Source organism: Mucor mucedo (genome assembly GCF_025094135.1).
Source record: "Mucor mucedo strain NRRL 3635 chromosome Unknown EV154scaffold_11, whole genome shotgun sequence".
NCBI classification, from domain to species: domain Eukaryota; kingdom Fungi; phylum Mucoromycota; class Mucoromycetes; order Mucorales; family Mucoraceae; genus Mucor; species Mucor mucedo.
Window position 1 is genome coordinate 154223 of NW_026252295.1, and position 21339 is coordinate 175561.

A 21339-nucleotide genomic window follows, 5' to 3' on the forward strand; every position below is an offset into this window, starting at 1 on the left:
TAGACAGACTTCAGGTGGATAAAGAAGAGTATATTCACTCTGCAAGTACCGAGGTCTCATATCTCCCTTTAGCCAATTTTCTTTTTTATAGCATGACCATGTATGTGGTCATCCGCGCTATCCACTCTTAAAAATAAAAAAAGTAATTCTCCCTAAAGAGTGTGTAACGATAAACAAGGATGTGTTACATGTCAAAGTGCATTGTCGTGACTGTTGCAGAGAAAGGCAGCCAGACAGACCTAGAGAGAATGAGAGTGAAAAGATAGATAGGGAGAGAGATAGAAACGTAATATTTTTTTTTTCTTTCTTTTTTTTTTTTAAATTATTTTTCAAAGATGGCCAAGTCAAAGAAACGCAGCCATAAAAAGCATTCCAACAACGATTCATACCAACCTTTAAACATGTTCTTTGGTGGACCTCGAGCTTCTGGTTATTCATCTATTAACAATGTGAGTGTAGTTATTTATTTTTTGTAATTTTCACTATGCATGCCAACTTATACAAACATGTAGGAAGAGAATAGTAGACCATCAGGTTATTTTGTGAATTCTCCTAATGACATGCACCAAGACGTTTCGATCAGCATGAACGACGATTCAGCACCTGTGAATTATCATTCTGACAATGAAACCTCAAGTAATTGTAGAATGAGCTCTGTGGAAGTGGACGTGTGTTTCCCTACACCCAACAAGAAGGAAGAATACGGTATTGATTATGAAAGCCTAGAAGAATTTATCGCCAATGAGAAAAAAGAGTTGGTCGAGAACAGAAATACACCTGGTAAACACAGACGTCGATTATCGACGATGGGTGCATCCGACGGTAACAGAAGATACAGTATGTATGGCGATCGAATGATGGTAATTTTTTTTTTTTTTTTGGGTAATGCGGTAATGGTGAACTCATCCTGTACTACTGTTATAGAACTCGGAAAGTAAAACAGAGGCAGATCAATACCGTGTGACATATTATTCATCCGCCGAACCATCTACCATCCACTCTCGTTCTATCAGCGAGATTCCCGAATACAATGATGATTCATTGAGCGGCATGATGAAGAAAGGTTGCTTTTGGATTGATATTCATAATCCGACAGACAATGAGATGCGAGCTCTCTGTAAAGCCTTTCGTATCCATCCTTTGACCGTGGAGGATATCTGTATGGAGGAACAGCGTGAGAAATGTGAGGTCTTTATGAATTACTACTTTGTGTGTTTCAGAAGTTTCGAACAAGATGAATTCTCTCCCAATTACATGCAGCCTTCTGCCATTTATATCATCATCTTAAAAGAGGGCGTCATAACAGTAGGTGAGACTTTTTGGTGTGCACTTTCCTTTTTAAGAAAAAACTAAGAATACTTTTACATGTAGTTTCATTTCAAGGCCATGTCCCATCCTCACAATGTGCGCAAGAGAATCAAGCAGCTCAAAGACTATATCAACGTCACGCCGGGTAAGTGTATATGTATTCTTTAGTGCAGTTATAGTGTTGTTAATATGATATAGACTGGATTTGTTATGGACTGTTGGATGATATCACGGACTCATTTGCTCCGCTTATCCGGGCCATTGAATTTGAGGTGGACTCTATTGATGAACTTGTCTTGATCTTGAAAGAATCAGAACAATCGGATATGCTGCGGCGTATTGGTTATTGCAGAAAGCGCATGATGTGCTTATTAAGATTGCTTTCTTCCAAAACAGACGTTGTCAAGACATTGATCAAGCGAGGTGAAATAGCACCTGAAGATGGCACGCGACCTGCTTTAAGCAAAGAAGTTGCACTTTATCTGGGGGATGTACAAGGTAAAAATGATATACCTTATTGGGGAATAATCTCCTATATTCTAACACACACACACACACACAAAAACGCACAGACCATATTATATCCATGCTGTTGTCTTTGAACCACTATGAAAAAATTTCATCCAGATCACATTCAAATTACTTGGCCCAGATTTCGATTGAGATGACCCAGACAAATAACGAGATCAATGATGTCTTATCTAAATTGACGGCACTAGGTAGTGTCCTGGTTCCCATGAATTTGGTCACTGGTCTGTGGGGAATGAATGTGCAAGTCCCTGGCCAATATCAAGAGGATCTTACCTGGTTTGGCGGTATCTTGACCACCATCCTTGCATTTTGTGTTATTTCCACATTATTAATGCGATATTACAACATTGTTTAATAATAAAGGTGATTGTTTTATTTATTTATTTATTTTTTTACTTTGCAAGGTCAAGAGGAAGAGCGGGGAGCACGCCTCCTTTACGAACACCGAATAAACGGAGACGTTTAATACCTCCATCAGGTACGATGACGATTTTAGCATGTGTAAACACTTTGTCTGTATGAGGTAAATCAAAATAGAATAAATCATTAGGTCCAGTGGATGCAGGTTCAATCAAGGTAGTCCATTCTTCTGTTTGTGGCACCAAATCCTTGCTGTTGGTTGCTTGCAAGATAATCTTGTGAGGGTAATTACCACAGTAGTTGGAAGTATCCACAACTGCCTTTAGAATATGACCTTCACCACCGAGACGCACTACAACATGGTCAGTATGACCTGGTGTACGAGATCGCTTTGTCTCCCAGCCATCTCCCATGTTTTGTCCACGACCAGGCAATAAAATGTTGGATCCGGGTGTATAATGTTGATTGGAAACTTCAACTGCACGGCCACCATTACCACAGAATGCAAGATCCACGACAGCGCTAATAAAGAAAAAAAAAGGAAAACAACAGTTAGATCTTATCAGTGTTTATTTTTCTTTCTCTTATCTTACTTGATATCCTCGGGCCAGATAGGAGATACGTTACCATAGGCACGGAAACGAGCAATACCTCCATCAGGAATGTTATTGAGTCGAAGATGGGTATATACTGCTGTTTCATCCTTCAACACAAAGACGTTATGTTGACTAGGAGGTAATTCAACCTTGGGTAAAATTTCGGTCCATTTCACTTCCTCTGCTTCGGCATCCTCTCCCTCAGGAACAGAAGCGGCTTCCACTGATGCAAAAGGGGCTTGGTTACCAGTGAAATAATGTGTATCAATATCAAAACCCTTGAAAGATCCCGAAAATCCCAACTTGATAATAGCCCTACATTTTTATTTTGTTTCCCTTGATGGTGAGTTTTCCGGTGGGAATTGTGTCTATTTTTTTTAATCTTACCAATCATAAGTGGGATTGTGACGCTTACTCTCCCAGCCGTCCATCCAAGCACCGGTGTCTAAAATTTAAAGAGAAAATGTTTAAATTATGTGTGCATTTGTATTCCAGGCATCATGCACTTACCAATGAAGCGACCGGGAGCATGAATGGGAGGAGCGGGATTGATCATGTTGGTAGCAGGAGCAAAGAATTCATCTGTCACGGCCACGATGGTAGATCCCAGAGCAGAAGAGGCAAGATCTACACACAACATCATGAGCTACCTTTGCTTACTTTCTATCTTTCTCTTTTTTCCGTTACCAATATAAGAAGCTAAAGAGGTCTTCAAGTCGTCGAATTCAATACGTTCGTAGGCAGCCATTTTTAAAAGAAAAAGAAAGATAAAATACCGAGAAAGAGAAGGGGAATGGGTGAGTATTTATAATAAAGGGACCTCTTGCATTTGAATGACAGCTATCCAATCAAGAAATTGGGAACAAGGGACAGTGACAATATAGCATTTCAGAAATATACCCTTTCCGAATTACACAAACTTACCCTTTTTGGACTCCCCACAAAAGGAAATTCAGAAGAATTGCAATAGATGCTCTCACTCAAACTTAAATAGCATCCGTATCACATTTAAGCAGTGCATTTGCCTTACATTCTAACATTCGGTAGTTTTTTTATTCTGGGCGATCGAAAACTAATTTTAAAAATGTGAAATTTCAAACAAAAGTAACTTTCAGACGCTTACCTGTAAAGCATTTAAATAGCAAAAATTGTTCGAATATGGTCATGTAGATACTCTAGGCAAACTGTTTTTGTTAAAGCGATGACTGTGGGCGATTTTTTTGGGCTCCTAAAAGAAAGGTGTTGGCCTTTCTCGTTCCTCCCAAATAGTCATCATATTTTGGGATGTATTAACCTCTTTTTGCCAAAGAGTTCGGTAAAAAATATAAGTAAGTACACCTAATCTAGTAGCAGAGTAGACTGACATTAGTCTATTTCGACTGTTTCATTGATTTTACTGATGTTAAACAGCTATACCAGAAAAGTTAATGTATCTGTTACGAAAGTTGCTCCTTGTAGTGATCCTTTGGTTGCTTATCAGTTGGCGTATGCCATATTGAAATAAAAAAAAACTTTATAATTGTGGATTTGTTCAATTGGATTCAACAAGACATCATAATTCACATATATTTTGGCCTAAATACGATGTACCCCACAGCACATGTGGATATGATGTTAAATTTGATTTGGCTTTGAATTTGATAGACATGTACAAGTATCAAAAGACAGCTTTTTGTGAATGCCTTCATAATTTTAGCTTTAGATGGGTTACTGCTGAAACAGACAAACAATTACCAATTTAAGCATTACATATTTGTAAACCTGCGGTCAAAAACAGATATTTTCTATTACTAGTAAAGGCTCAAACAAAAAGTTGATTAATCAATTAAATCATCCTGACATAAGCCAGCCCTTATTTATCTGTCTATAAATAAACTCGTTCACACACTTTTCTCTTCTTTTCTTCCTTTCTTCTCTACTTCTTTTCATTTTTTTCTTCCTATATTCATGCATGATACTATCTTTTTGAAGAAACCAAACATAAACCCCCCCAGGTGTTTTGCATCACTTTCATGTTCAGTGTCTGTGTATACTATAATCTCGAGAGATTTTGAGTTTTTGTTTGTGCAAACGGGCCGAGCTTACAAAACTCGAGCGGGTTCGATCTCTAACAGTCTGACGGATTGCTTGGTCCCATATAACAGACCTATCACGAGTTTTTAAGCGGCATTTTTTTAATAAGAAGGCTTTGACCAACACATGGTTGTAACTCGTTCGAAAGTTCCAATCGTTATAAACGACTGATTTGGCAGCTTCTGGAAGAGGCTCAGGTAATGCCTAACACCGTTTTTTTATACGTATAATATGAGTTTTATTGATGTTTCTTCAACAGATGCGGACATCTTCTACGACGTCGATTCCGGGGACAATATTTGGGACCTTTGGTACCGATTTTTAACTGAATGCAAAGCTGGCCAAGCCATGCATAAATCCAGGTAATATTGCTCTTTGTAACTGTATAAAATAATGGTATGTACGTAACTCTTAAACAACCAATGATCGAAATTATCCAATGTGGGTATAAGATTAAAATGCGTTCATATCTTGTTACAAAGCTGTATAATCACATAGCAGCCAACAAAGAAAAAAAAACCTTAATGCTTTCCATGACTTTGAAGGTAAAATTATGGAAGCCATCTGCTTGGAAAATACTTCTGTATTTTCCTTCCGCAGCAAAAGGTCAAGCAAATGTTTGAACAAGTCAAGCTTATGGCATTCGTATCAAAAGCCTTAAAATTACTTTTGAATATACCCGTTGATGTCGAAAAGCAAGTCTGGTTGAAGAAAAGCAAAACCATTTACTCCAAGTAATTGGTTTGGCAGTTGCTTCATATCGTAACTGCCTACACAAATAAAGACCTCGTTTGCTTTTACAGTGTAATCCCGACTATTTATTGTCTGAGATTGCTCTTCAAGGCGTTGCCTAATTGATATTTTCAGCTATAACGCCTACGGCGGCCACACAGTTGTCATCGATGGTCATCTTGTCGAACTGTCGTTGCTGGAGGTTACTGGCTCCTTCGGTTCCTCCAGCGTTGCAAGAAATGCTAAGGATCACATCAAAGGAGGCTTTAGTACTCTGGCAGTTGTTCGCCTTCTACAATGTGGATCGCTGGATATTTTTGTCAAATTCGGCTCTTCTTTGTTCAAGCCTTTAGTAAAGCAAAACGCCTCTCAAAATGCAATTTTACCGATATATTTGTGTGTGTATAAAAATAAATTAGGCTCTGGTCATTGGAGCAAGCCTCACAAGGAGTTTGCATGATGCAACTTCTTCAAACAGCAACGGTGCCAACCAAATTCAAAGGCGCCCAATTTGGGATGAGAGATATTTTTAAACTTTTTGTGCATACAAGGTAAGATAACTGTGAGTCATTTGGGTATTGTAGTGTCTACGTAGCTTATCATATATACTTCAAAACAGATTGGTTTGGAGAGAAGCCTAAGGCTAATCCAAGAACTTAACAGCCAGTATAAAGAGGTAAAGCTTTTGTTTGCTAAAAGAGTTTCTAGTCCTGCTTCGGCTACTGGCATTGTCAGGTGCCTCGGGAAAGGTTGCATTCACAAAGTTGAAGGCGACTGTATCCCTGTTTATAAGGAGTTGGAGGTCAAAACTTCTAGCTGATATATCATAATGCTGAAGCACGAGCATACACAATTTCAAAGGTGTACTAAAACAAGTCTTAAAGCATTACAGCAGTTCAATTACTAAAATAAAAACATAAAAAACTTCCAAAAGGCGTTACCGTGTACTTGTATGAACAAAATGCATGATGGTTTTTCAAGGGTGGTCTTGACTTGAGGGCGGTAAATAATTAGAGCCAGTATGAGAAATAAGTATAACATTTTGAGTGCTTCCCGCGGTTTATTTAATGCTTCGAAATGTGTAACTGTAAGTTTTTTTTACACCGTGCTAATTTATTTATGGTAGGCTCATTCAAAAGCGGAAACCCTGTTATTTTCCTAAGGAAAACCTTCATGATACAGCCTCATGGCATAGTGCATTAGTAGCCTATGGCTTGTATCGCTATTTACTTACTCTTCAAAGGCACTAACGGGATTAGTATGTTCTTGCAATTGGACAAGAGTCTTTTTTTTTTCTGTTCAAACTATAGACTTTATGACCCAGCTCAGTGTGATGAAAACAAGTGGGAACTGGTTCATTACGGCAAAAGATTCTAACCAAATGTTTGACATCGTATAGCAAAGGTACTCGAGGTACTTAGTACCAAAACTTTGGGGGTAAGTGTCTTCTTACATAGCACTCTTATAAAAAAATAAAGAACGATTGTTATTAAAACGGTTGTACAGTAACGATCATATAAATTTTGTTAAATCGCACGATCCAAAAAATCAAGAAAGTGATCATCAGGCTGTTAAAAGATGACGAGATTAAAAATAATTCGTACGTATATCTATTTACTTATATAAAGCGAAAACGACAAGTCGTTTATTTTTCAACTCATATAGGATACCCCTTTTGATTGTAAACGCGAAAACTGTCTTTTATCCTCTTATGTCTTCTTTCTATAAATCTTTTGTGGGCGCAAAAGCTACTGCGTTGGTCAACAACAGATGTAATTTTTTAAAATTTAAGAGTATTTATCAGTTAACCTTTTTTTGCTGTGTGACACGGTAATACGGGCCGAATGGTAATCGATCGCCCGGTTGTACAGGGCTGACCGTGCCAGAAAAAAAAACTAGTTTTCGGTTGCAAGCATTTATTCCGTGGCAGCGTGAAGTGAAACTATCACTCGCTTCAGACTGTTTTGATAGCTGGCGTGGTAATGTTTTTAATCGTTAGTTGCACCAAATTGATAAATACGGGTTTATCTAAACAATAACCTGATTGTTTAACCACAGTTTTATCTGATGCGTTCGTCAACCAGGTACACACTTTTTAAGATGAGGCATTTTCTTTTTCTTGTCTGCTTTACCTGTAACAGAGCTAAAATATTTAGGCTAATAAATCCATTTATAACACACACACGCACACACACACACACACCCAAAAAACAATACTTAAATGTAATAAAAGGAAACGTCAAGCTATGTTTTATTTGTCGTCATGCAGAAAGTATAAGATCCCCTTACTTTTGTGATTATATCAAGCAAAACAGGGGTGGGTAAAAAAAAAAGAGGAAAGAAATAATTAAGCGTTGTCACCGGAAAGCAGAGGAGTGTTTTCATCAGTGGATGAGCTTGGTTCGCCAGAAGAGATATCCTTGGACTTTTGAGGGTTATGTTCATTTTCATATTCATCAGCGATCCATAAGGCAGCACCCACAATGTTTGTCCACATGAAAAAGATATTGAACACAGGGATAAGCTCAAGACCGAAAGCAACAGAGCCGAAACTGATATAGTGCCACTTGTTCTTGGCAGCATATTTGTAAGATTCACCTACCTTTAAACCCTTAATTTCCATATCGTAATGTAAATGTTGACTCCAACTATAAATCTGGGATTAGAAAAAAAAAAAAAAAACTTTTACTATTTTGATCACTTACGCCGTGGGCCAACCACTAATGTAACAAGCCAATGCAGTACCAGCAATAGGAACTAACTGAAGAGGCGCGGTGACGACAATGAGTAAAATCTGGATAAGATAAGGATTAGTATACTCTAGAAAATGATCAGGTGATAAAAGCGTACTTTAACCATGATCAAGACCCAGTTAACTAAAAGACTGGATCTTAACCCACGCCACCAGAGAACAAGCTTGGGAATATCATCAGTATCATCCAAAAGGTGACCAAGACCCTTGGCCTTGATAGTAGCATCGAAAATCATATCTTGGAAGAAACCAACCAAGAAGGCAAAGAAAAGCAAATTTAAAATAGCACTTTCGAGAACAACGGAAATCACAGACACGAACCAAGACATCCAGTGAGGCCAGTGCCATTCGAGTAACTTTTCGACTTGGGTAGGTAATAACACTTTAATGGAAAATCCAATGGAAAACACACTGAACACGAGCGTCAAGAACACAGGTCCTAACGTCTTGAGCCATAATTCCTATATCATACACCAAAGGGAGGGTAAGCAAGGGGAGGAATTAATCCTTATACACATATATATACCTTGGGATGGCTAAGGAAAAAGTAAAGACCTTTAAGGGGGAAAAGAAAAGAAGGCATTTTTTATTTCCAGGAAAAAGAGAGAAAAAGGTACAAAGAAAATAAAATAGAATGAATAACCTTATTTTATAGTTGTTTGTTGTAGGTTGCACATTGTGTCTTGTTTGACTCTTTTGGCTGTCAAATGGGGTTTAGAAACTACAGTGTTGTGTTCCCTTAATATTTTAAGCCCCAGATGTACAAAAACTATCTTAGATAGACTTTTTTTATGCTCAAACAGTCAAACTCTTACCAATATAGGGACTTGACATGGCAAAAAATATATCACAAGTGAGGCTCCTAACCCCCAATAATCGTTTTCTTAGTAAACTACTAAATTTACTTTGTTCTCCGACCCAAGATAACTTTTTTTTATTGGCTAATGTTCACTTTTTGTACAGTTTGATTTTGTACTTGACGCTTCCATTTTTTTTTTTTTGTTAAGACGGGATGAGGTACTGTAAATAAAGCTCCTTTCTACAGCTTGATTTGAATAGACAGTCATTCAGATTCAATATTGGGCGAGAAATTAAGAAGGACTATTACTGTCAATACTTACTATCGTCATTCCCCATAATATGTTTCTTGACGTCAATGATGTAATCGTAAGCTTGATGTAGATATTTTTATTCGCAGAACATATGCAGTTGTAGCAGTTTCTACAGGACTAGCATTACTCGACTAAAACAATGGCCAAGTAACTTTGAGGGAGTGCAGTGATTAATTCAATTGGGATAGAAAAACTTTGCTAAATAGTCATTGTTACTATCTTTATGAAAGCTCACATTCTCCAGTCCACAATTTATTATACATGTCATGTATTCTTATAGACATAGAATGATAGCATTACAAATGATAATGATGTCGTGGATGATTATTCTACAATAATAAACATGTAAAGGTGCATAAATAACAATTTACACCATTTCCTTATATCTTCACAAATTAGCACATGATTAGTACTGACAGTATAATAGATTTGACGGCTCAATCCTCAATTTTTGATGACAATGATGCCTTGATGAGTGTGGCTCTTTTTTTATTGCGACTTGATTTTACTAGTCTTATTACTATATTTTAGGTTCATTATTTGGGCGATACACGCCTTATTCTTATTCCTTCTTTCATATCGTACTGGCGACGTGAATCACCTCAAGACAGCGGATTTTTTAAACGATGTGTGGCGGTGTATGTAGATCTGACTAGGGGTAAACTTTATTTTTTAGTGAAGCGTATCGAGCAGGCTGGGGGCATTTAGGTTGTTAGTCTGATTCTCAAAATATAAAGCCCGAGTAGAGCACACTTTGACAAAAAAGGCAGTCCCCTCTTTTGGGATGATGCTTATCAATAAATGGATTGGTGAAACCCTTTTTTTTTTCCCTTTCCTTTTTCTTTACTTTTTTTTTTTTTTTTTTTACCAAAATGTCATTTATACATAAAATATTAGACCGAGCAACACGGCATAACAATGCCGCCGAAGAAAAACCTCAACGTCGGTCTTTCTTTGGATTTGGTGCCACAAATAAAGACGAAAAGCCGAAAATGGAAGACGATGATCATCCATCAACAGAAAAAGTCGTGGAGAAACCTGCATTAACTTTATCGACTCATACTTCAGGTAACCTTGTTTTTTTATTTGTCACTCAAGCTTATATAATTTTCTTTTTCTTTTTTACATATATGTAGAGAAACAAGAATCATCCACAGCAGAGGATGAAGTAAAAGGTACATATCCAAACATCTATAATGATCCATGACTCAACATCTATAAAATAGACATGCAAGCGGAAGGAGAAAGAGAACGGTTAAAACAACATTATGCCAATTATGACAATGCCATATTAGAACAACGTAAAAACCGACCACGATTAAAATTGGAAGATTTCAACCTGTTGCGCACCTTAGGAACAGGGTCCTTTGGTCGAGTTCATTTGGCACAATCAAAGCACAATGGAAGATATTACGCAATCAAAGTATTAAAGAAGGCCGAAGTTGTTCGGTTGAAACAAGTAGAGCATACCAATTCAGAAAAATTTATTTTAGAATCAGCAGCCAATCCATTCATGGTGAATCTGTGGGGTACTTTTCAAGATGATATTAATCTTTACATGGTAATGGATTACGTGCCAGGCGGTGAATTATTCAGCATTTTGAGAAAGAACCAAGTAAATTTTATTTTGTTTATATTTATGGCTGTCATTAAACCATTATGTGTTCTCTTTTTCTTTTTTAGCGTTTTCCTGATCATGTTGCTAAATTCTATGCTGCCGAAGTGTTATTAGCCATCGAGTATTTTCATTCAAAAAATATCATTTACCGTGATTTGAAACCAGAAAACTTACTGTTGGATTCTCAGGGTCATATTAAAATCACAGATTTCGGTTTTGCTAAACATGTACCTGACATTACATGGACCCTGTGTGGCACACCTGATTATTTAGGTAAGCTTTCATTGGTACTACACACGTAGCATAAATCTCCCTGTTTACGAACCTCCCTTTTTTACATGTATAGCACCAGAAGTCATTCAATCCAAAGGATATGGTATGGCAGTGGATTGGTGGAGTCTAGGTATTCTAATATTTGAAATGTTGGCTGGGTAAGAAAAAAAGAGAAAACAATGAGGGGAAAAGTAACAATGGAACTAAACTTTTGATTTAGCCATCCACCATTTTACGATGATGACCATTTGAAATTATATGAAAAGATCTTGCAGGGCAAAATCAGATGGCCAGCCTATTTCGATCCCCACGCCAAGGATTTATTGAAGCGATTATTAACATCCGACCTTTCACGACGTTATGGAAATTTAAAGGGAGGAGCAGAAGATATTAAATCACACAAATGGTTCAGTGGGGTGGATTTTGTACGTGTAGCTAATCGCCAGGTGCGATCACCCTATGTACCCACCATACGAGGAGAAGGAGATGCCTCGCATTTTGATAGATATCCTGAAACAAGTGAAAAATATGGTGTCAGCGGTCCAGATCCCTATCGAGAGAAGTTTCATGATTTCTAACACTTCCCCCCCCCCCTCTTTTTTGTATCTAAAACACATACACCCTCTCTCTCATGCATAATAAAAATCCGAAAATACACTCCATGGAACCTCAACGCGAGTGCTATAATCCTACAAAGAATCACTCTTCTAGTTGGCCTATATAGACTTTAGTGTTAGATATCATGTATTCTAATAAACTGTTAATTCATTTTCGTCCTGTTTATTGCACATTTGAGCATTACTGCTATTTACTTTAAATTTGTGGCGAATCAGGCAGTAATCAGATCACTTCCAAGGTCCGTGTTACCATAACAACCCTCATTATTGAACTGAGAATCCTTTTACGTTGGGTAGATCCTTAGTTTCTTTTCCCCTTTTCAAGTGAGAAAACAAGGGGTATATTCACATGTTATACCTCGGTAGGCCCTGAATAGGGTCACTTGATACACTTCATTTTTTATTCTCTTTTTTTTTTCACATAAGATGGTTGTTTCCTGAAAAAGGAATTTATTGTCTTGGTCATGGCTAGCCGAAATAATTTCTTTTTATTTTGAGGTATCCCACATACACACAGCCTTATTTTTCTCTGCAGAATATAAATAATCTCCATTGGGATTCCAAGCAACACCGCATACAACAGAACTAGGTATTTTACATTTGAGAGTTAAAAACTTTTCATCCCGCGTTTTTTTTTTCTTTTTTCGTTTTTCTACCTATGCTCTGAGATCTCTCTCTCCACTTTACCCGTTCTGGCATTCCAGATATGTATACCTCCACCTAATGTTTTTTAGCATGATCAGCTTTTTGTAGAATGTTTTTAAATAAGTAGAAATCTTACTCGTGGAACCTGCTGCTACATATTTTCCATCAGGACTATATATATAAGAGATATCAATAAGGATAAAACATGAGAGAATCATTATAAATTTTTTACCTGAATGTAGATCGTGACCAATTGAGGCCATTTCGATATGTGTCCGACCTAATACATCATGATTTATACTCTTGCGATCTCTTTTGTTTTAACACAACTTACTGGAATGATTTGATGATATCGTACATTCGAATATCAATAATTTTTAATGTGTTATCTCTCGAGTTTGTCAATAATAAATTCCCATCTATTATTTAATGGGGATTAGTACAAAGGAAAGACGCATAAAATATAGAACTCCTTGGTATATTACCTGGTGACATGCTAACTGAAGTAATCTGGCCAGAATGAACACCTGTCAATTCTTTTATGGCTGCGCCTGTTCGAGCATCCCATAACCGAATATTATTATCCAAATGTCCACTAATCAAAGTCTGTCCATCGGCATCCATTAAACAAATATCGTTACAGCTTGAAAATGTAAAGATGGTTCGAATAGCTAAAATTCAAAAGAGTTTTTGTTGAAGGTGTTGGAAACTTTTATGAAGTTTATTTTTCACTTACTGCTTCCCCTTTGAAGATCCCATACTTTTAATGTACGATCATGACTTCCAGATACCTGTAGTAAAAAAGATTAAAAAAAAAATACGTTTGTTTAAAAAAAAATTGTGATATGAGATGGGACCAACTTACTACTCTGTTTGAATCAGCGGTAAATTTTGCTGAATAGACTTTGCCAATATGTCCTGTCAATGTATGCTGTCCATAGAAGAAAAAAATTGTAAGCAAAAATAATCAAGTCCTATACAAGAATACATTGTTACCCGTAATCGATGTGTTGAAAGACTCCAAATTCGGGTTGCATTATCTGTCCCGGATCCCAAAACCATTTCATCCGTGGCATTAAACGAGATAGACGTGATTGTTTGTAAAGCACCATTCAATGTTTGTAATGTATGACCTGTCCTTGCATCCAATAATTTAATCTTTTTATCCGCACCGCCCGTAGCAAACATGGATCCACAGGAAGATGCAGCAATACAATGAATCTCTGCTTCGTGGATATTCTAAATTTCAAGGTTATCTCCCGAAAAAATGATCATTTGGGCGAGGAATACTTACAATCTTTTTATACACTTTTTTGGGTAATACAATGGATGAATAGGGTATATTTTTTGTTGATTCCGCAGAAGATCCGTCCCGTCTTCTAGCCGATTGTCTCTTTTGCTTATCCGCAGCGTCTCTTGCTTGTTCCAGCGCACTATGTAAAAAGGTGAGCTAAGATACATACCGAAAAAAATAAAAAGAAGCTCACGTCTCATAAAATTGGGTGGCCTCGTTCATCTTTTCGGCTTCCTCGTTCATTTTATTGATCCAACGCTCCACTAATTGTTGATTTTCAAGCACAAGTCTCTTACTCTTTTCTTCTGTGGTATGAATCTCGAGTTGTAAAGCAGCTAATTCATCTTGAAGGATCTAAATAAAATTATCAGGTTAATTCAATCCCCCAAACTTTATTTTGTTTTTTTGTTAATACCTGAATTGTAACATCTTTTTCACGTAATTGGTGTACTTGTAAATCACATCTGGCAGAAAGACTTTTTACGCTAGCGGATAGATTTTCAATTCTGTGTGGTGTAAAAAAAAAAGAGAGAGTCAGATATGATATGAATAAAAAAAGGGTCGGGTTACATCATATTACTGCTCGGTTTGTTTCTTGTCTTTTTCCTCTCGTGTTCTTAACTGCTCGTTCAAGTTGACTAAACGCTGCGCATTTTCACTTTGAGTCTTGTACATTTCTCCTCGTTCGTCATTAAGTTCTCGTATACGACGATCCAATTCCTGCACTCGCTGTGAAGTTCTTTTTATACAAAATCATCGTCAACGAAACTTTTCTTTTTATAGGGGGTCAAGAAATAAAAACTTACCCAACATCGTCAGTGTTCTCCTTTCCTAAATGTTTGGTTCGTTTCTCAAGGTCCATGTTTTGTTGTAAAAGTCGATTATCTAAAAGAAGTGTTGGGGGTTTGCCTTCCGAGTCATGAATTAGGGTTGCACTGTCACTTACTTGCGACTATGATTTCATGGAACTTGCTTTCTTTTTGACGACGAAATGTCAATCGCTGGAGCAACACATCTCTGAAAGTCATTGTTGTAAATGTTAAAGGAAAAAAAACAAAAATAACACCTGACAGAGAAAGACTGAGCACCTTTCTCTCTTTTGAAAAAAAAAAAAAGCGGGGTTGAAATTTGACCAATACCAATCGTTGATAAAACTAAATTTGCATTACTAGGAGGAACTTTTTGGCATTCATCAACTGTAAAGATGTATTGATCGACCTATTTTGTATTTATTGGAGAACTATAAATGTATCATATCTTCTAGAAGCCCAGCTTCTCTTTCATTGGGAATATGCATTGAAATGAATCAGACAGTTGCTAGTTTCTTTACAAGTTACCTCGAGTGTTTTCACATATTCGGTCCTTAACAACCGTTACAGTGCAGACTCAAATCTAATTTTTCTATGTAATTTTTAAGAGTCAATTGTACATGTTTTATCGCGTTATCTCACACGCAGTTTTATTGAATACCATAGGTAAGTAACTAATGCCAAAAAAGAGTTACATATTTAACTGGGGTTACCCTTTTACGAATAGCCGGTAACCTAGCAGTCATTTTCTAAAAACACGATGAATGAAGGGTAATTCGCTGTGAGCTTCTCTATGATGAAATAAATAAAAAAGATTATCCTGAAAGCTCCCGCGAATCAACAGTGTATTACGCTTTAAATTACTGTCAGAAATAGGGCATGCGTTATTAACTGCTTCAATCCTCAGTGCCTGATCTATGATTATGTAATGTCTATACAAAAGTGTATCATAGAACTAAAAGATTCACTGTCTTTAAAATACACGGGGGGAAGAGAATTCCGAACTCAGTTATTGTGATTTTACTCTTTACCAGTGTACACACGTAATAAAAGAAGAAACATTTATATTTCTGTTTTGTGTTGTTTTTTTCATATAGGATACAAACAAAAAAAGAAAGACGCTGGAGTCATTTGCACAAACAATGTAAAAAGAAGGAAGAAAAAAACGTGACGTGTGATGTGTGGGATAGCGGAGATCGACTAAGACACCAAACATGTTGTATCCCCCCCCTTTTTTTTTTCTTTTCTAGCAGTTTGATACGTTTTATATTCTTTTACTTTAAAAACCCATTTGGCTCATCTAATTCAAGTTTAAAGCATAAAGAGAGAGAAACAATACAATGTCTGGAAATAATCAACGTCTCAATATTTTCCCTACGCGAATGTATGCAATCTGGTTTAAAATGTTTTTTTTTTGTTTCATGTTTTTTATAACCGAGCTAAAAGGTTATGTTTTATAGGGCGCTTACCAACATGAAGCTCAAGTTGAAGGGAGCTCAAACTGGTCATTCACTTTTAAAGCGTAAGTCTGAAGCTTTAACCAAACGTTTCAGAGGAATCACCGTCAAGATTGATGAGGTATGTTTATTGTATTTCTCGGGGGGTTTGTTTAAACACCAAAAAGTACTGACGAGTGTTTTACATTTAGCTCAAGCGCAAGATGGGACAAGTTATGCAACTTGCTTCTTTCTCTCTTGCTGAAGTTCAGTACATTACTGGTGATATCAGGTAAGAAGTTAAAAGCAAATGAAATGTAAACGAGAATACATGCAAACCTTGTTTTCTCTAGTTATCAAATCCAGGAATCATCAAAGTCTGCTCAATTACGTGTTCGTGCCAAGCAAGAGAATGTCTCTGGTGTTATGCTTCCTGTATTTGAAATGTACAACGAAGGTGGCAATGGTAAGATATAGAGTTATTATCAAATGAAGTCAATGGATAGGGTTTGTTCAGACTTTTCTTTTTTTTTTTTTTTTGACAGCTTTCGAATTCACTGGTCTCGGACGTGGTGGACAACAAATCCAAAGAGCCAAGGAAGTTTATACCAAGGCAGTTGAGACATTGGTCGAACTTGCCAGTTTACAGGTAAGATAGATATAAACAAATACTAAATGACATCATAAATATTTACACTCTTTTTTTTTTTTATAAATGTAACAAGACTGCCTTTGTTATTTTGGACGAGGTTATCAAGGCAACCAACCGTCGTGTCAATGCTATTGAGCATGTTATTATTCCTCGTTACGAAAATACCATCAAATATATCACTTCCGAATTGGATGAGCAAGACAGAGAAGAGTTCTTCAGGTAAACAAAGTGGTTTTCATTTTTATTCATGTGAACGTTGTTCCTCATGCGTCCCTTTCCACAGATTGAAAAAGGTTCAAAGTAAGAAGAAGGAGCGTGCTGCTGTTGATGAAGCTGTTAGAATACAGGATGCTGCTCTTGCCGAGCAAAAGGGTCATGAAGGTAAACTTGTTTATACGCAGGAAGTTCATGAAGAGGGAAAAGTAACTGATCTTTATTTATTATCTCTGTAGCTCCCATTCTTCAAGCCGCACAGGAAACTGGTCAACTTGATATGTTGGACCGTGAAGATGAGGATATCATTTTCTAATACATAAGAATTTGCCTATTCCATATACATATATATAAAAAAAAAGATTGTGCTTATATCCCTGTTTTGTAAACGCAAAGACTCTTTTTTATCGTAAGAAACTATTTTAACGTGTTACGATGCAGATATGCCCTTTTTTTTTTTGCCTCGTGTTGTCTCCATCGATACTTTTTTTTAATTCGATCCATGTCGTGTTTCTAAAATTAGGGTAAATCATTATAAATTATATTAACGTCACTTTTAAAGGTAGACAAGTAATTATATATTATAAATAATGGAACAAGAGGATGAATTAAAGAAGGAGTGAGGTCAAAGAAAAAAAAAGGGGGGGGGGAGAGCAAGTAAATGAAAAAAAAAAAGTGCAAATCCCCCGTTAAAGGTGTTGTACAGATAAATGGTAATTTCTTTTATGGGCCTGGCTGATAGGTACCAACATAGGAGTGTCTGGGTGGAGGAGGGGCGTTTACATTCGACATATCAGGATAACTGCCTGCTGTTGAACTATTCCATGTACTGTTTTGTTGAATAGGTCTGTTATATTCGTCATCGTCATCTTCAGGTTGAAATACTTCTCGATCGTTGGAACTAGCTCTTCTCTTGCGAAGGAAAAAGAAAATACCTGCTGCAATTAATGCGACTCCCGCAACGCCACCAACAACACCACCAGCAATAGCTCCTGTGTTGGATTTACTGCCACTTGTTGTGGGTTCAATCGTAGGCGAGGAAATAGCGCTACTAGAGGAAAAGATAGCACTGCTCGAGGTAAAAACGTCGGTTGCTGCAGGGACTTCTTCGGTTGTCGTGGGTTCCATCACTTCGGTTGCTGTAGGAGCAGTCTCCTCGGTTGTCGTGGGATAGACCTCTGCAGTTGTAGTGGGGTTGTATTCATCAGTGGTAGTTGTAGCGTATCCTCCATCTGTCGTGGTGGCTTCTTTATTATGACATGCAAAAAAAAAAAAAAAAAAATTTTAATAAAACCTTGACAAGATATGGGAAAAAGTTTAGGTAGTACCTGGTTGGCCATCAGTAGCAGTAGCAGTTTCTGTTTCAGTGCTATCATCCTCGCCTTCGTCCCCATCATCATATCCATCATCATTTCCATCATCACCTAATTTTTTATTTTTTAAAAAAATGAAAGGGCTGTCAACTCAAATATAAACAACAAATCCATAAAGATAAAAAACGATCGACATACTTGGATCTTCATATTGACCATTTACACCTGTCCACACATTTGATACTGCGACAAGTGCGAACAGACCATATAATTTATTTAACGTTACCATGACACTTGATGGTTAATATAATAATAATAAAAATATAAATATATAAAAAAGAGAGAAAAAAAGAGGAAAAAAAGAAAAAGGAACGGAATAAAGGAGATGTGATTATTGTTGCCCAGGTAAATATCACGTTTTTCGAATTGTACAAAAAAAGAATCCGATGTACAACATGAGAATTCTTTTTGTGTGTAACACGTTATTTTTGGATACACTCTTCTGGGTTGGTATCTTGGCATTCATTTTCTACTTCAGCTCACGTAAAAGAAAAATTGACGTTCAGGAGTTTTGTTACTCGACTAAATGACAGGGCAACAATACAAGGCGCGTTGGCTAATCTCATGTTGGGCCCATCTCTTGTATCCTATTTTCCTCTCATATGCAATACTCATGGGAACACACACTTTACTCATTGTATACGTACCCTTTCATATGCCTATTATCTACAAGCTACATCTTTATAGGCCCTGACATGAAATCTTTTGGAGCTGTGACGGGTCCTGCACATTTCATGCTTTTGACCGAGCCAGTCAAACGTGATTGCAACAATAACAAAAAAAAAACAATAACAAAAGCCTTCTAAAGTGCCCGCTTTCGTTTTACAGTCTTGAACTATCACCTGATGAAATGGAAAAGATCAAAAACATTTGGCTCTGAAACGAATACTTGTTACAATTAGATCTTTTATTGGATGGTTTGATATATGCATGCCTTTTTGGATGATGAATGATGAGCACAACAGAACCTTGCAGTGTGACCGAGAGATGACATGAAAAATTGACTCTTGTGTTTGTTGCTTTTGACAAGAAGGGTAATCACTTTGAACTGATTTGCCCATTTTCTTAATATCACTTGCCTCTTTTGTAAACTTGAAATCTATCAAATAACGCCTAAATCTAAGGTTTTTATCAAGAAATGATAAAGTCGTCTCGTTGTTATTAACGATATAAAAGTTTGTAACTCCCGTATATATATATATATATATATATATATATATATATATATTGGCAGATCAAAGCACAAAGGCAATCATTTGCACATAAATTTTATCTGGAAATAGCTACACGTCTACATCGTCATTTAGCTAGTTTGAACGGATCCTACCAAAGGGGCAGATCATGGTTCAGCTGTGCATGGGGGACAGTTAGTAGAGAGCATATGATTTTATTGTACACCCTTATTCTGTGTTTTACCTTAAAATGTCAATTTGTACAATCGGTACGCATGAACGGAAAGTTCATGTAACATTATGATATTGATTACCATCAGTGGTTATCAACTTAAAAATACAGATAGTAGCATTAGATGTATGCAACTAGATATACATAAATGAAACGTAGATGCAAATAAAAAAGTTAGTTGGACTCTATGTCATATGTTATGTTTTAAAAAGAAGTATTATTGAAGTGAATAGTGTATGTGCTTGCACCAAAAAAAAAAAGAAAAGAAAAGAAAAAAAATGTTCCTAATCGGGATATTTTTTAAGTGTTGCTTGAGAGGGGTTCTCAGGTTCAGAATAATTATCCAAATATGGAAGGAACCCTGTTTTCGGGGCTAAAACTGCGATCTTATTGGTGTCATTGTTTATAGTGAGCAGCACCATAAATAATATCTATGGGTGGAGGGATCAAAGTCGAGGTTTAATATTATCATCTTGTTGTATGCATTTCACACTCTTGGTCATTGTCTGAAGCTTCTCACTCGTTGAACAATTTTTTTTATAGAAAGCTACGGTGTCCCTCTAAACCTAAAATGTCGTCTATCCACTATTAGCATGCAACAAGCTCAGATGTATTTTCTTTCGAAACTGTACGATTGCTACAAATAACAGGTCAGTTATATCTAAAATTATTTGGCGCTGTATGACAAGATTATTACAGATGTTTTAACACTTATCTTCATTATACAATAGAAAGACGCAATATTTTATCTACTGAATTAGGTTCTGGAAATTAAAGTTAATCACAAAAACACCTTTATAAACCTAACCCATTCCCAGGCATGTATCATTATAGCTTAACGTTATTTATCAGCCAACAAATAAATCTCGTTCACACACTTTTTTCTTTTCCCTGGACATACTTTTCTTTTTTTTTTTCTTTTTTTTTTTGAATAAAAGTCATCGATATTGTAAAAACTTTTGGTTTTTCAAGAAACACTAAAAAATAAAATAAAAATAAAAATAGCCACGTTGCAATTCTTGCGATATGACGGCTATAGGATAGCGGCCTCGTAGGTTGGGTTCCTGGGTTTTGGAAGCCACTAGAAATGGACTGACTTTAAATGGCAGGGGTTATACACTGTAAATAGGTCTGATCATACTGGCTTGCTGGTCTTTGCCGGGATTGCTATAAGTGATAAAAACAATGTTTTTTATAAAAAAAAAAAAAAAAATACGGAGGTCTAGACATTTCTGCTTTTTAACTTGGATATATCTACCCTGCCTCCTCCATAGCAGCTTGCGACAATACTAGACAGCCGTCAAACCTTCGCCTTGTCAAGTTGTATAATAAGGGAAGTGACGCTTAAACTTGAAGGGGTTTTTATCCAAGAGAAGACGAAATGGATGGAGATTATCAAGGTGAAATCCACTTGAATCCTGATCATCAGAATATAAGTAGCCTTCATCTTGGTTATCATCATCTAAGTGGCTTTGAACTTGACCATCAGCATTCAAGTAGCTTTCACCTTGATGTCTGATCTTCCTTCTAACGATGAAGCT

General features: G+C 36.7%; 10 protein-coding genes across 10 annotated transcripts; 5 read left to right on the forward strand and 5 right to left on the reverse strand.

Moving 5' to 3' along the window:
* Nucleotides 1-335: 335 nt before the first annotated feature.
* EV154DRAFT_413440 (uncharacterized protein) lies at nt 336-1910 on the forward strand (the record flags this gene model as incomplete). Its single annotated transcript, XM_051595563.1, has 5 exons — nt 336-453; nt 535-860; nt 925-1305; nt 1372-1453; nt 1507-1910. The coding sequence occupies 5 exons, from the start codon at nt 336-338 to the stop codon at nt 1908-1910; spliced, it is 1311 nt and encodes a 436-aa protein (XP_051461747.1).
* Nucleotides 1911-1972: 62 nt separating this feature from the next.
* Nucleotides 1973-2194, forward strand: EV154DRAFT_413532 (uncharacterized protein; the record flags this gene model as incomplete). Its single annotated transcript, XM_051595569.1, has 1 exon — nt 1973-2194. One exon carries the CDS (start codon nt 1973-1975, stop codon nt 2192-2194), a length of 222 nt encoding a protein of 73 aa, XP_051461748.1.
* On the reverse strand, nt 2189-3568 carry EV154DRAFT_495644 (allantoicase). Its single transcript, XM_051600059.1, has 5 exons — nt 3483-3568; nt 3306-3422; nt 3183-3240; nt 2793-3110; nt 2189-2721 (listed from the first exon to the last, which is right to left on the reverse strand). The coding sequence occupies exons 1-5, from the start codon at nt 3541-3543 to the stop codon at nt 2232-2234; spliced, it is 1044 nt and encodes a 347-aa protein (XP_051461749.1). The 5' UTR covers nt 3544-3568; the 3' UTR covers nt 2189-2231.
* Nucleotides 3569-5099: 1531 nt separating this feature from the next.
* EV154DRAFT_477467 (uncharacterized protein) lies at nt 5100-6420 on the forward strand (the record flags this gene model as incomplete). Its single annotated transcript, XM_051598104.1, has 4 exons — nt 5100-5230; nt 5429-5602; nt 5736-5952; nt 6220-6420. The coding sequence occupies 4 exons, from the start codon at nt 5100-5102 to the stop codon at nt 6418-6420; spliced, it is 723 nt and encodes a 240-aa protein (XP_051461750.1).
* Nucleotides 6421-7817: 1397 nt separating this feature from the next.
* Nucleotides 7818-9037, reverse strand: EV154DRAFT_599254 (uncharacterized protein). The gene is made up of 4 exons (XM_051607099.1): nt 8879-9037; nt 8451-8813; nt 8306-8394; nt 7818-8248 (listed from the first exon to the last, which is right to left on the reverse strand). The coding sequence occupies exons 1-4, from the start codon at nt 8933-8935 to the stop codon at nt 7948-7950; spliced, it is 810 nt and encodes a 269-aa protein (XP_051461751.1). The 5' UTR covers nt 8936-9037; the 3' UTR covers nt 7818-7947.
* A 455-nt stretch (nt 9038-9492) lies between these two features.
* EV154DRAFT_548318 (camp-dependent protein kinase 1) lies at nt 9493-11935 on the forward strand (the record flags this gene model as incomplete). Its single annotated transcript, XM_051604799.1, has 8 exons — nt 9493-9519; nt 9996-10122; nt 10362-10532; nt 10601-10639; nt 10691-11079; nt 11148-11355; nt 11429-11513; nt 11576-11935. 8 exons carry the CDS (start codon nt 9493-9495, stop codon nt 11931-11933), a joined length of 1404 nt encoding a protein of 467 aa, XP_051461752.1.
* Nucleotides 11936-12302: 367 nt separating this feature from the next.
* EV154DRAFT_20421 (WD40-repeat-containing domain protein) lies at nt 12303-14614 on the reverse strand. The gene is made up of 13 exons (XM_051594356.1): nt 14482-14614; nt 14327-14417; nt 14105-14265; nt 13912-14050; nt 13614-13856; nt 13483-13548; nt 13354-13408; nt 13103-13288; nt 12952-13036; nt 12850-12897; nt 12754-12788; nt 12629-12692; nt 12303-12557 (listed from the first exon to the last, which is right to left on the reverse strand). Exons 1-13 carry the CDS (start codon nt 14484-14486, stop codon nt 12461-12463), a joined length of 1275 nt encoding a protein of 424 aa, XP_051461753.1. The 5' UTR covers nt 14487-14614; the 3' UTR covers nt 12303-12460.
* On the reverse strand, nt 14177-14975 carry EV154DRAFT_20440 (uncharacterized protein). Its single transcript, XM_051594357.1, has 4 exons — nt 14858-14975; nt 14718-14796; nt 14327-14650; nt 14177-14265 (listed from the first exon to the last, which is right to left on the reverse strand). The coding sequence occupies exons 1-3, from the start codon at nt 14937-14939 to the stop codon at nt 14488-14490; spliced, it is 324 nt and encodes a 107-aa protein (XP_051461754.1). The 5' UTR covers nt 14940-14975; the 3' UTR covers nt 14177-14265; nt 14327-14487.
* Nucleotides 14976-15928: 953 nt separating this feature from the next.
* EV154DRAFT_457879 (D subunit of V-type ATPase) lies at nt 15929-17410 on the forward strand. Its single transcript, XM_051597428.1, has 8 exons — nt 15929-16104; nt 16181-16298; nt 16369-16448; nt 16510-16622; nt 16702-16805; nt 16882-17027; nt 17092-17189; nt 17261-17410. The coding sequence occupies exons 1-8, from the start codon at nt 16061-16063 to the stop codon at nt 17335-17337; spliced, it is 780 nt and encodes a 259-aa protein (XP_051461755.1). The 5' UTR covers nt 15929-16060; the 3' UTR covers nt 17338-17410.
* A 170-nt stretch (nt 17411-17580) lies between these two features.
* EV154DRAFT_495662 (uncharacterized protein) lies at nt 17581-18372 on the reverse strand. Its single transcript, XM_051600060.1, has 2 exons — nt 18316-18372; nt 17581-18268 (listed from the first exon to the last, which is right to left on the reverse strand). Exons 1-2 carry the CDS (start codon nt 18359-18361, stop codon nt 17745-17747), a joined length of 570 nt encoding a protein of 189 aa, XP_051461756.1. The 5' UTR covers nt 18362-18372; the 3' UTR covers nt 17581-17744.
* Between the last annotated feature and the right edge of the window lie 2967 nt (nt 18373-21339).